The sequence below is a fragment of the Nylanderia fulva genome, unplaced genomic scaffold (genome assembly GCF_048542155.1).
Source record: "Nylanderia fulva isolate GAGA-0341 unplaced genomic scaffold, ASM4854215v1 Scaffold4, whole genome shotgun sequence".
Classification (NCBI taxonomy): Eukaryota; Metazoa; Arthropoda; class Insecta; order Hymenoptera; family Formicidae; genus Nylanderia; species Nylanderia fulva.
Genome location: NW_028190476.1, coordinates 7459689 through 7474420, shown reverse-complemented (window position 1 = coordinate 7474420; position 14732 = coordinate 7459689). Strand labels below are relative to the sequence as shown.

Genomic DNA, 14732 nt, shown 5'->3' with positions numbered 1-14732 from the left:
ATTTTCAGATGAGCTTGAAAAGCGGTCTTTAGAAAAAAGTCTGTAGCAGCATCTTATTCTGTCCACCTTGAAATGAAACAACTTTCGTTTGAAATATCATGTACAATCAAAAAATAAAAAAATTATACCAAGCTGTTTGGTTTTGAAAGGAAAAAATACTGACGACCTCTTCTGATAAATTAAACTTATTCTTCAACAAATCGAACGAGCGTCGAGTAAGATCGACGCCTACCTGGAGCGTCGACGACAACTGCTTGCTGCCTCTGGTCATCATTCCGTGCAGGGCTACGGGATGCTGCGGAATATCGATGTTGACAGCACCGACGGTCAGCAGACCGCTGTTCTTGTCCTTCTGGCGCCTCGTGATGCTGGAATACAGCGCCTGCGACTTTCCCACGGTGACTTTTACGACCGTCTGCTGATTCGGGGCGACGCCCTCCAACAAAACGATCATGGTCCTCCCGATCTGTCCGGTCAGGCTGCACTCTAGGCTCGCGGGTCGCGACTTCTTCCGGCAGGTCAGACTGGCGTGGAGACTAGTGATCTCCGCCTCGAGCTTCAGGCCGCTCAAAGTGGCCAGTAATCTGGTCCTGTGGATCCTGGCGACGCCGAAGATGATCAATCTCGTTCTCTCGCCCGTCACGATGTCTAAAATCACGAACAGTGATGGGTAAGATACATTTTAAATATATATCTCGATACAGATACAGATACGTGTAAAAAATATATCTAGATACAGATACACAAATTTAAATGTATATAGATGCAGATACTTAGATACTTTAAAAGTATCTTAGATACATATCAGATACTTTTAAACTATGTTTTATTATAACAATGATAATATGCACAAAATGTACTCAAACTATTTCGTTATAGTACTAAAATTTGACCAATGCTTAATAATAGCTCAACCGATGTTGATAACTTGCAGTTTTGATCTTTTAATAATTTAAAGAATTAGGCTACTCAAAAAAAATATGTCTAAAAATGTATCTGAAAAAAGCAATTCAGATACCATGTTTTGTATCTAGATACAGATATAGATGCTTTAATTCGAATATATCTCAGATATAGACTCAAATACACAAAATGTATCTAGACACTGTATCTAGATACATGTATCTAGATACAGTATCTAGATACAGTATCTAGATACATGTATTCGAATATATCTCAGATACAGACTTAGATACACAAAATGTATCTAGATACATGTATTCGAATATATCTCAGATACAGACTCAGATACATAAAATGTATCGAGATACTGTATCTAGATACATGTATTCGAATATATCTCAGATACAGACTCAGATACACAAAATGTATCGAGATACTGTATCTATAGATACATGTATTTAAATACTATCTAGATACATGTATCTAGATATTACTCAACACTGATCACAAAGATGTCGATATTGATGTTGAAGAGAGGATAAAGAGTACCAAAAAATAAATCTCACTTAATTCTCTCGACGGAGGGACGGGCGTGGAATTGTTCTCCGCGTTCAGTCCCTTCTCGATGTCGATGTCCTTGGCCTCGTTCAGGATTTCGTACTTCCTGCCGCTCTTCCCGTGGTCCGCCGCGTCCGCCGGGATCGAGAATCGGTGAGTGATGGTCTTCGTTTCCGGCCGAGTCGCGTACAAGTCGAGAAGATAGTATATCGTCTTCCAGCATCGCGGCGTCAGGTGTCCGCTGTCCTTGCGGGCCGCATCCGTGAATTTGTCCAGGTTCGATCCGCTGGGGCTCGCGCCGAAACTGGGCGTGATAACACCCTCGCTCAGATTAATGTAGCCCTTCACGCTTTTACCGGTGCTGCGTAATTTCTGGGCGAAACTCTGCGGCCGCGAACGTTGCACGACCGTCGTGCCCGGCACCTTCTGTTGGTTGGCCTCGGCGAAGCCGCTGCCGAGCAGCGGCACTTCCATCTTCTTGCCACCGAGGAGAAACTGCTCTTGCAGATCGGATGCTAGAAATCAAATGTTCATCTCTTTTATCGTACGAAGTAAAACAAGTATTATATAGCTTTGAAGCTATTGTACATCTTTTGTTCAGCAAACCACAAGCTACAATATATAAAAAAACTAGTAAAAAACTATGAAAAATTGATTCAATTCCATCTAGGATTTATCATATAGATTTTCACACTAATTCTATATAAAATTAAATTTTGGTAAAATGAGCTAGTTTTCCCTCAAGTTGTAACTTATATGATCTGCTGAATAACTTACATCTTTTATTCAGCAGGTCACAAGCTACAATATATGAAAACTATGAGAAAACCAACTAATTCAATTCCATCTAAAATTCATCATATAGGTTCAAAAACCATCCACACTAATTCTACCTAAAATTAAATTTTGGTAAGATGAGCTAGTTTTCTCTCAAGTTGTAACTTATATGATCTACTAAACAACTTACATCTTTTATTCAGCAGGTCACAAGCTACAATATATGAAAAAACTAGCCAAATCCACCGAAATCCAATTTCCACAACACATACATAACTTTATTCGCTTCATGACTCTGGTAAAAATATAATACTTACTCGACGACGAGCCATTCTTCGCAGTGGTATCGTTGACGATTATATTAGCGCTTCTCTTCCGTTCAGGCTGTTGCTCCTTCAACTCCATCTGCGTTTCCTTAACGTTCTGATACATGTTACTTATCTGATGCAATAATCGGAGAAGAGGCATGTTCACTTGCTGACTTATGTACCGGATATTCAAACTAATGTTGACCACCGTGCTAGTATGCTTCTTTAATTGACCCCTTGATATGTATAAAACATTTTGCTTCTGTATCATATCGTCCACCGTCATATCGGCCATTTTTTTCACATCAATATCCACGCCGATTCTTTCGCACAGAAATGCTGGCGTCTCGGGTGGTATATCGAGATAAAACTTCGAATTAGTTTCTTTTCTTGACTGATACTTATTATCTGTAAAATTTAAAAAAATATATATGTATATACACAAAAATCTTATTAAAATTCAAGATTATCAACTTTACATATATATTATTTATAGAGATACTCCTGATAGCTTAATAAAATGGTTTTAATAATTTTGCAAACTTACTTTTCTTCTTTTCCATAACCTTTCCAAACTCGCTCACGACTATATCGATGCGCATCGTATCCATATTGCCTACAAGAGACAAGTTCGATCCTAACGAATCTAAGGAAGACATGTTATTTACATTTCCTGATCCGATAACTGATAACATCTGTTGTGGCATAACTGACAAAGACGACAAAAGTGGCTCAAATATCAGATGTGCGTCTAATAATCTAAGAGAATCTTTCATTGGATACAAAAAGGCACCGCTCTGTATATCTGAATCTTCGGTATCGTCGGTAGTCATAGTGTTGATTTTTGAGTCCTGCAAAAAAAAAGTAAAAATACTTTAATTAATTTTTATATCACAAAGCAACGTATTGTTGAATAGAGCACAAAACATTTTTAAACACATAATGTAACTAAAATACAACTAATTGTTTTTCAATGTACCTTCATAGATTTTTGCTCTGTACGAAAGACCTATGTAGCAAGGAAATGTCAACATAAAAGAGTGAACACTCAATTTTTCAATATATATAATTTTTTAATATATATATATATATATATATATATATATATATATATATATATATATTTATAATTTCAAAAATATATATATATACGTATACACACACATTATATATTATATATTTCAACATACATACATATATATAACATGTGTAATAACATGGTTAATATTTTCAACATATATAAATCTTTACATTTTCACAAACACGTCTCTTGCATATTTAATTAAATAATTAGCAGACTATAATAGTGTAATAATATATATACAAATATTGCACTTACCCAATTTCCCTTTAAATTTCCTTTGTCATTGTCTTTTATAAATTCTTGCTGCTTTGCCATCCAGCTGTACAGATCCTCCCCTGTATTTATAGGTTTAATAGAATGATTTGTGGGAGATGTTACTTGTTCCAGACTCCCAGTGCTATGTTGACTACCGTGTCCTATGCCTCCGGAATAAATGCTAGGATTGGAGCCAAGCTGATGCGAATGCGAGATATGAATTTGCGGGGTCTTGTCTTCTCTCAAGGTCCCATAGCCTGTGATACAAGAATAATTTAATAATGAAAATAAATACAATAAAAGATGATATTATTAATAATAATTAAAATAATTAGGGATAGTTTTTCATGATAAAAATGAGGATTAATATTTGAAAAATAAGAGACATACACACATGATAATAGTTTTTAATTGTCGTTACTCCAAGCAAGACAATTTACCAAAGATCAAATTAACTTAATGTTAATTACAACAAAAAAATTGACATCAGTCCCCCTTACTTACTTATATTATTCGCTTCTCGGGTTTGACCAAACAGTCCGCTGCTGGTAAGTAAAGGGAAAACAATACTCGCACGAGCACTAGCGGGTACTTGCGTCTGTTGCAACGTTTTTCCTCTCTTTGCGACAGCTACGGGCGGAGAAGGAGAGGAATATGAATCCGGGCCTGGAACCGGTGTTGCTATAGGAGTTGTATCTTTCCCGCGAGGCGAGCTTACGGGAACCGTCAAACCATCGCCACCACATATACCTAAGCACGTTATCGCACCAACAAAAAGCGTTTGTATACAAGGAAGTATAGTGTTACGTTTGTTAATTAAGAGGACAGACTCGCAAAAGCTCGGTTTAAAAGGAAAAGAGACACTTAAACGAAAGCATGCACAAGCATTTATATATGTACACAAGATTAAGCTTTTATGAAAGCAACAGAATCAATTAATGACGAATTACTGCACACCTCAATATATGGAAATGTGTAATTTTTTGTTCTTTTTTTCAATCAAAATGTAGGAAAAACGTGTATAAAAATATAAGAGCCTGATATAATTTGTTTAAATATGTAAAAAACAAGCTAAAACATCTTTAATTATTTTGTATAATATATATATACGCTCCTTTAACTGTAAAATCTTTTTTAAGGCTCGTAGGTCCTCGCCGCGACTATGTTAGATTGTGACGTCAGAGGCAAGAAAACACATACTGAAAATTCTTACATGAAACACTATTTCGGATGGCTTTAGCACACTTTTAAAATACCTCGAAAACTATTTTTTTTATTTCGAAACGGCATCCAATAATTTTTTTTGCCTTTGACGTCAATTCCAACATGAAACAAGAATCCAGGAGCCTTAGAACCAAAGAATTATTGTTCAAAACATTGTTTTCTACAACACAATAATTTTTATATATATTTAAGCATTTAAAAAATGAGACACTATAATAAATAATACCAACCAAAAATAATTATAAATTTAACATAAAAAATAATTATATTCGCTAATTAATTATACAATGCAGAATTAATATTAATATCATTATAATATTATATATATTATATTGATATATATTATACATATTATATTAATATATATTATATATATTATATTAATATATATTATATATATTGTATTAATATATATTATAATATATATATATATATATATATATATATATATATAATATTAATATTTTTTCAATTATTAAGAAAATTTTTCTTTGCAAATCTTTTGCCCTATTTTCTGTTGATACTTGTAATGTTATGAATGCTTGCTGTGATTTGTAGTACCTGATGTTTTATCTTGTCCGCTTTTGATATGTGCATGTTTATGCATATGGTCCGTATGGATGAGCATAGCACATTCATCTGTGACTTCCTGATCATCAATATCTCCCGCGCTACCCTCTCCATCGGTTAATAGATTCTCCTAAAAGTATCAGCAAAAAGCACCACTCAAAATAATTTTTTTTTTAAAGCTACATTTTTATTTGAGGAAACAATTTTATAAAAAGTAATATTTCACTGACATTAAATGTGTATAATAACTTTTTCTCTTCTTCCCTGTAGTTGTAATATCTAATTAAATTGAAAAAAATGCCTTAAAGCTGATTTGACGTATAGCAGAATGTAGCGTTACAGTTAAATCATTTTTTAAAATATAGAACATAAAAATATAAAAAAGTTTTATAATAATAAAAGATTTCAAGCTATTCCACATAATTGATTATTAGCGACATTTATTTCTTCCAAGCATAGCCGCACCTGTACACCTGATTATTCAATATAAATAATAATAAAGAGATAGAAAATTGTTATATTAAATATATATATTACAGTTTGTTAAAAGCATATGTGATACAATTCTCTGACAAGAAAACATGTTCTTTTCTTTCGATTCTGATAGAGACTTTGATAGACTTTGGAAATGATGTAAAAAACAAAAAGATATTTCTTATATTTTAAGTTCGTCAAAATCGGAAAAGAACACTTTCATATGTTTCCTTGTTAGTCGGTATTTAATATTTTTCAGTATTTAACAATTTTGCAAGAAGAATTTTAAAGCGTTTAGTCCAATTTTATTTTTAAGAAAGAAAAAATATATAAACGATTTTGTTATATATTGCACAATACAAAAATTCTGTAAAAAGTATTTTTACTGAAAAATTCTTACTCCTTTTCATATCGATTTCTTCCTCCACTTTTGTCTTATTTACTTGCTGAAAGAAAAAGTTCCTGAGTTTATATTTTTTAAAAAGTTTATATTTTTTTATTGATGACTCTTCAAGATCTTAAATATTTAAAAGACAAAACAAATAAATACAAGGTGCATATAAATTAAATATTTATATTGTATATTAATTATCAATTTTAATATTTACAATAATAATGGGCCGATACAACATAAAAAATATGCTCAAAAAATACTTTTTTTATAAAATAAATTAATAGAAAGTTGTCAAAATATGCTTTATTTATATAAATACGATGTTTCAGTTCTAACTAATGTCTCTTCAGTCACAAAGTATATAAATATATACATGCATATATACATGAATATATTTTGTGACTGAAGAAACATTAATTAGTGTAGGAAAGATTCCACTTATATCAATTAAATATATTTTCACAATTATCTACATTTCATTTTATAAAAAAAAAAAAATTATTCTTTAATAACTTTTTCTAGGCCGCATCAATTCATTTAATATTGGACTTATTTTTTCAATATAACGAGTTTTATTATATACTTATTTTTATTATATTTAATCAATATTTGGTAATTATTTAATGTAACATTTACATTTGACTTTGACTCTAAAATATACTGTCAAGGTCATAATTATTATTACTCTTTAAAAGATTTTAACCGCTTATTGTTTATTAAAAAATTATTAATAAAAATATAAGTTATTAACAAAGTATCGCATCTATATTTGTTAAGTTTTTAAATAAATAATGAACTAAAATTATTTAAAGATTTATTAGAATCTTAACTTTAATATATATAAAAGTTAAGGTCATCTGTGGATTTCATGCTAAAATCAATAATTATCTCCTATTTTTTCAGCATTTTTAAAAAATTTAACTATCAATATTAATGTTTAAATCAATAAACCCTAGAATATTTATTAATCTGTGCAATATATATATCTTACCTCATCTGGATCTGACACAGCAAATGTAACGTTCAATGGTTTAACATGTTTAGTTTTGTAATTATGTTCCAACAATAATGGTGTATAAAGCACATTCTTCCATTGTCTGCTCAATACGATGACACCCTAATAAAAAAATAACAATAATGAAAAATTTATATTGCAAAACCTAAATTATATTCATACATATTTTACAAAAAAATTATAGTCTTTAAAATTCTTACCTGTCGAAGTGTTGAAAGAAGCGGTAAATCGGATTCTTTTAAGTTAGCTTCAATATTTGTAATTTCAGACAGTAAAACGTAATTCTGTAATATAGTACATAATTGACAAGATGGATCTTCCTGTAATGTTTTTGCTAATGGTGTCAACCTTCCATAACGACTCTGTTAAAACATACAAAAATGTTAACATAAAATTAACAAAAAAATGCGTCAAGCAATTTTCAAAACGTCTATTCAAATTATGTAAAAAAATGTCCTGAGAATCCCCTGTTTCTCTATTTATTTTTTTCTTTAAAATTCCAAGTATAATAAAAAATATGTATAGATACTTTTTACAATAAGTTTCTTTATTGTATGCACTTTCTAATGTTTTCTATTCATACGATTGCAAAAGAGTTACGGTAAAGAATGCAGTTCTTTTAGAATTTATAACTCCTCACCATGATTAGATTGTGACGTCAGAGGCGAAAAATCAAACACTGAAAATTCTTAAAAAGAAAAGGGTAATTTTGGAAATATTTTAAGAGTGTGCAGCCACCTGAAGTGCTGTTTCATCGAAATATCTTGTTATCTTAGAATTTTCAGCATATGTTTTCTCACTTCTGACGTCACAATCTAACATAGTCGACGAGGAGCCAGGAGGCTTAATTTATTACTCGTAAAATTAATTTTGGACCATAAAACAAACTGCAATGTATACCTTCATAGGCATGTGTATTCCTTGAACGTCCAATGCTTCGGCCATGAGGCAAGCCACGATCGCGGTGGATCTCCGATACATGGTTCTGAACATATGAACGATCCGAATTGCAAACTTGTTACTGGGATTCATCCACGCGTTTATCGCCGGCGACGCTGTGCTGAGCAGATTCCAGTCCAGTCTCGTATAGTCGATCTTCCTCGTTATCGGGGTACGTGGGGGTGCAGCGAAATTAAACCAGACAGTCTTCAATTCGATGACGCATGACACCGTGTTGCCATTAGCCACCTTGGATGTGAGACTGTTGCATGTCACACTCATATTCATCTGAGTGTTGGCCGATGCAGTTGTCGGCTTCGTTTCCGCCTCTGTAGTAGCTGTTGCTGAAAGTAGATAGATAAATGAAACGAGTGGACGAGTGCAATAATAATTTTGCATCAAAATCAAGGTTGGCAGAAAACTTGCTTTTTGTTTTATATGTATTTTGCAAATTGCAATAGATAAAATGTAAAGTGCAATGTGTTATAATTTGGATTTTAATAGTTTGCGCTTTGTGCAAATAGCTTTATATGTATAATCTTTAATATATTCGATTATACTAATTGTTATTGTGTATTATTATATTAATTGTTACTTACTATTTAATATCCAAAAATATTCTGTTAAAATAATACTTATCTTCTTATTTTTATTTCATTATTTATATTTATATTTTTAATTTTATATTTATAAATATAAACTAAAAAAAATTAAAACAAAAATCTTTTTGCAATATGTACGTCTATTAGTTTTTCTTCGCAATTCCTTTTTTCAAATAATCATATATTTTAATTGCAATGTTTTAAACAGTTTTAAATAATAGTTAAACAAGTTTTAATCAAACAGTTTTAAACAAATTGTTTAAAACATGCCAATCCTGATCAATATTATTGGAATACTGGGGTATAGGTATTTTTTTACCAGCAGTATTGTTGTCCAATTCGTCTTGGCTCTTGATGCTATCCGTACAAAGTATTTCGGTTTCGCTCTTCTTATTAGTATCGCCGTTTTCGTTCTTCTCAAACTGAGATCTCTTAACTACTTTTAATTTAATTCCCTCTAGACCGCACTCGAACATGATAAATCCCAGTCTATCCTCTCCGCATCCCATAGTAAACTCTTCAGTCGCTTGCGGTAATCCAGTTTGTTTCTAAAATACAATAAATTATTTATTTCTCTCTTATTTTTAGATTTCCAATAAAGTATAATATTCGGAAAAAAAGATCTGGGTATACTTTTAGTTTTTCTTTGTCATCAATTGCATGATGCAAATAATAATCGATACATTTTAGCGGAGACGTCATTCTTGTGCAAGTAAATAATACTTTCGAATAATGAGCAGGAATAGCAGTTATAACAGCGTCCTTCAATATCGAAGATTCGTTTCTTAGCCTTCTTAATTGAGTATGCGCTTTGCCTATCAAAAAAGAAAAAAATTACATGCTAAAATGCGATATACAGGTTTGATTTTAATTAATATAGTCGAATAATTAAATTAAAATTATATAAAGTAATTTATTAAAATTATTTATTAATATGTAATATATAAAATAATTAAAATAACGTTTTATTTAAAGATCAATTAAAAAATGACTCGATATAAAATTATATAAAGTTATATAAAAATTATATAAAATTATATAAAGTAATTTTTTAAAATTATTTATTAATATGTAATATATAAAATAATTAAAATCATGTTTCATTTAAAAGTCAATTGAAAAATGACCCTAATTAAAATTCAAAATTATCAACTTTTATTTCTCCATCGAAACTTTTCAACTTTTGTATGAAATATTTTCTCGTTATAACCAAAGTTTCAAAATTAATCAATATAATCAAATATCTCTAAAATTATGATTGTAACAAAAAATATTCCATACAAAAGTTGTTTGATTTTGAGGAGAAAAATAAGCACAGTTTCAGAAATATTCTATTATATTAATTAAAATAAAACACCTTCTGTATTTTGTCAGTTATATACCGATATTTAAGGTGACTAGAATCTCTTCCTGTTGCTTCTCCGACGTTTCTATGTACACCGTTTCTCCGCCTACGTCAGCCACTACAGCAGCAGTTTGATGCCCGGGTAAGAAAGCTTTGCTGATCTTGTTCACCTTCTTCTGATTCGGCAATGCGGCTGGTTTGTGAAACATTTGAACAACCTCGCGGGCCTGTTTCCCCAGATAAAACCTCGCGGTGACGTCGTCCAGGCAAATCGCAAATAACGACACACACGTCAGATCGCGGATATTTTCCAGCGCGGAGAACGATATGATCTCTTCGACGACGGACGCTTGCAACAACGTTAAATTCAACTAAAAACAATAATAAAAATTAATCAAAAATGAATAAAAATTAAATTTATTATTAAATATTATTAATATCAATATAAATATTATTTTAAATATAAATAAAAATATAAATATTAATAATATGAAAAAATATAAATATTATAAATATTATTATTAATATTAATATTAAAACGTATAATTAAAGAACACAAAAATTTGTGGAGGCTTTTTTACAGTTTCTGTAAAATTATTATGTACCTTTGGTAAAATAATACTGCCTTGTACTTGTGTCGTGATACTTTCTTCATAAACGTTCGTCTGTAACGCGATTTTACCTGTTGATAAAAAAATTAATCTATATAAATATCCATTGCAGGCAGCAGGATAACAAAATGTCATCTTAAAAACTAACATTTGTCATCACCTTGATCGCTTTTGAGATTTCTTTCCGCTGTCGATCGCTTTGAACTGGTTTGGACTTGACTCCAATACGACAAACGCTGATCTTGCTTTAAAATATTCGCATCCTCAACCTTGCCTATGCATTCATTATGAAGGTGATTCAAGATCGTTAATGGATGCAGACTAGCCAGGGTCGGTATAATACTGTCGATGAAACGCTGAAGCGATTCTAGAACCATGGGGCTCAACATGATATCGACGTCTCCTTTAAATTTCACGATGACAGTTGTACGCAATCCAGTTTCGTGCAGTATCGCCAATAATTCCTCCTCATTATGCATCGCACTGTTCTCTTCGCCTGCGTAAAAAAAATATCTAGTTTTTCTGATGATCTCAACTCATACTTTTATACATAAAATAATGAGAGAAATAAATTAGTGTAAAAAAAACAAATGACCTTTAAATAATCTTCAAATGACCTTGAAAAATTCCCTTTAGAAAAAAGTCAGTAGCGACTATTCGAATATATGTATAATTTTCTATCGTAATTTACGTATATATTTTATAATTTTCTATTTTAAATTATGTATAATATTTTCTCCATAATTAATACAGTACCTTCTGTTCGGTTCAAAGATATGTCGTCCCACAAGTAAGGATGCGTAGGTGTTTTGTTGGACGAGCCCGCGACAGGCGAGCCATCGGAACGTGTTATCATCTTCAACGATGTGAAACCCTCGGTGACGGTCTCCAATTTCGGCACGTATCGTCCACCGACGTAAACCAATCTGCCGTCCTCCGTGCGTTGGAATACAGGAGTGGTGAACGCGTCGCCACCCGCCGGTAGCGAGGATTGATTCCAATTTGTACAACGAACCTAATCAAATTTGTTTCATGTTTTAATTTTATGTAGATTATATATGTATAAGGTGTCCCATTTTAATCGATCATTCCCACAAATTTTTTAAAAGGGGACAGAAGATGGCGCTACTGACTTTTTTCTAAAGGGTGCTTTTCAAAATCATTTGAAGATCATTTGTTGTCTTCACGTCAATTGATTTCTGTTATTATTTTGTGTATGAAAGTATAAGATAAGATCATCAGAAAATGAATATTTTATAGTTTTTTATATATGTAAAACCTATTTATTTTTTCATCTTATAATTTTTTATGCCGAAAAAATTACGAGGAATCATATTTTAATTTAAAAAATATGGTTTCAAAAAATATTACATTTAAAAAATGTAAATAACCTTCAAATGACCTTGAAAAGTTGTCCGTCCCCCTTCAAATCAAACAACTTTTATTCTGATTAAAATAGGACATCCTGTATAGCACACATTAATTATATTATTAGAGTATATTCAATGATTAATTATTAAATAAATTTCGCGACATCAGCTACAAACCTGCGTCAGATGACTGACGTAACTCGACATCAGTAACGGCGAGTCCACGATCGGCTTATTCACTTGCATGTGCAAGTTCACAAGCGTGACATCCTCTTGGGACGACACGGCGGAAATGAAACTGGTGGACGATATCGAGTGGCTGTCCGAGGAATCCTGCATCCCGCGACCGTTTTCCACTTGATCAGCCTCATTTTGAAAACTAGTGTTCCTGTTGATCCTGGGGCTTCTCTTCGTGCTCAGTATCTGCGTCTTTGCTCTCTCCAACGTATGCGCTTTGTCCGTCACCGCGTGATTCACGTTGGTCGAGCTCTCGACGATAGACAGATCCGACGAGAATTTCTTCTTCATGCTATCGTTGCGATTCAAGACGCAACCGGAACCGACGATCGACTGCCGCAAGCTAGACGTTCGACTACCGCTCAATCCGTGGCTCACATCCTCGTCGGCCGAGTAAAACGCTTCCGAGTGATTCTCCGAAGACATGGAAATCGTTCGTTGTACCTTTCAGAAATATAAATCCAATTAATAATGAAGCACAGTATTTAAAGTTCCTCACCGCGACCATGTTAGATTGTGACGTCAGAGGCAAGAAAACACGTTTAATAATTCTTAGATGTCAAGTAAAAAGATATTTCGATGGACCAGTACTTCAGATAGCTTTAGCACTCTTAAATGCGAAAACTATTTTTTTTCCTAAAAATTTTCAGCGTGTGCTCTTTCGCCTCTGACGAAGACTATTATTATTCTTTTTATTATTATTATTTTTCCTATTATTATTATTATTATTATTATTCCTATTCTTATTATTTTTCCTGTTATTAGTGTATTCTTCCTATTATTATTATTATTATTATTATTATTATTCCTATTATTATTATTATTCGTATTATTATTCTTCCTATTATTATTATTCCTATTATTTTTTTCCTATTATTATTATTCTTTTTCTATTATAATATTATTTTTCTTCTTCTTATTATTATTATTACCATTATTATTATTATTATTATTATTATTATTATTATTATTATTATTATTATTACAATCTAACATGGTCGAGGATTCAGGATCCTTAAAAATCTCGCGTTTATCTCTTTACCTCCTGTTTCAGTCGCTCTTCCGAGTTTGTTCTCGCATACAACGAGTGATGAGAATCCGATACGTTCACTCCTTCGCGTTGTTCGTCCTTTCTCATCGAGGATGCAGGTGCGGAGATGTTGAATTCGGTCGGAACCACCGGTAAAGATTGCGGGCTGCTCGCAGATTCGAACGTCTCCACATTTTCCGACGCGGTGAAAGTAATCCACAGCCAATTTGGAATCGGACACGCTGCTCTTTGGCGCAGTTTCGATCTCCGGGACGTTTAGGATGGATTTACTCCGTTCTACATTTAGTTTAGAATCGGAATCCAGTTTCTGAGGTAGCTGCGTTATAGGACTAGCGTCGATCAAACGAGAATATGGTACATCTTTCACATTTGGCCCTCTGCAACACCGAAAAGAATTAATTACACATCAAGATTAAAAAATAATTAAATGAAATCATATGATACCAGAAAGAGAACAAAATATATAATTGTATGTTCAGAAATGTTTTAAGTAATTAAAAATATGCTGAAGATTACCGCATTGATGTGTAAGAAAATCTTCTGTCCAGCGGCTTCCTGTCGTTACTAGATATCAACGGGCTCGCAACGTTTAACTTTGTACTAGTATTTTCTTCCTTATTATGATCGGTTACAGACTTGGGACGCTCGACACCCTTCTTCGTTTGCGAACTATCTTGATTGAGCGTTACTTTTAATCCTGCCGTAGCAGGATGAGATACGTCTTGTAAAGATATATCTTGCAAACTGTATGGCGGTGTATGAAATGTCAATTGTCCATCATGTAAGATGGATTGCCCGAATCCTTTCTCTTTGCCAGGTTCGTAAATCCTGCAATAAAAATATTTTATATAAATTACATATTTTTTATTTATATATTATATATTATATTAATTATATTTTTATATAATTAATTATATTATTAATTATATTACATAATATATATAATTATATAATATAAATATTATATATATATATATATATATATATACATATATATATATAATATATAAATATA

At 31.9% G+C, this 14732-nt stretch overlaps 1 protein-coding gene across 1 annotated transcript in view; it reads right to left on the bottom strand.

The window, feature by feature from the left end:
• Positions 1–14732, bottom strand: part of tweek (transmembrane protein KIAA1109 homolog tweek) — a 38167-nt gene that overhangs the window by 17218 nt on the left and 6217 nt on the right. Inside the window, 21 exon segments of the mRNA XM_085486041.1 lie at positions 233–648; positions 1470–1976; positions 2556–2954; positions 3094–3397; positions 3526–3555; positions 3886–4142; positions 4390–4635; positions 5671–5809; positions 7539–7664; positions 7763–7924; positions 8463–8845; positions 9423–9651; positions 9737–9918; positions 10486–10819; positions 11054–11130; positions 11220–11555; positions 11816–12074; positions 12607–13110; positions 13709–13906; positions 13908–14094; positions 14234–14545. Of these exon segments, the coding sequence (XP_085342167.1) occupies positions 233–648; positions 1470–1976; positions 2556–2954; positions 3094–3397; positions 3526–3555; positions 3886–4142; positions 4390–4635; positions 5671–5809; positions 7539–7664; positions 7763–7924; positions 8463–8845; positions 9423–9651; positions 9737–9918; positions 10486–10819; positions 11054–11130; positions 11220–11555; positions 11816–12074; positions 12607–13110; positions 13709–13906; positions 13908–14094; positions 14234–14545 (5587 nt within the window).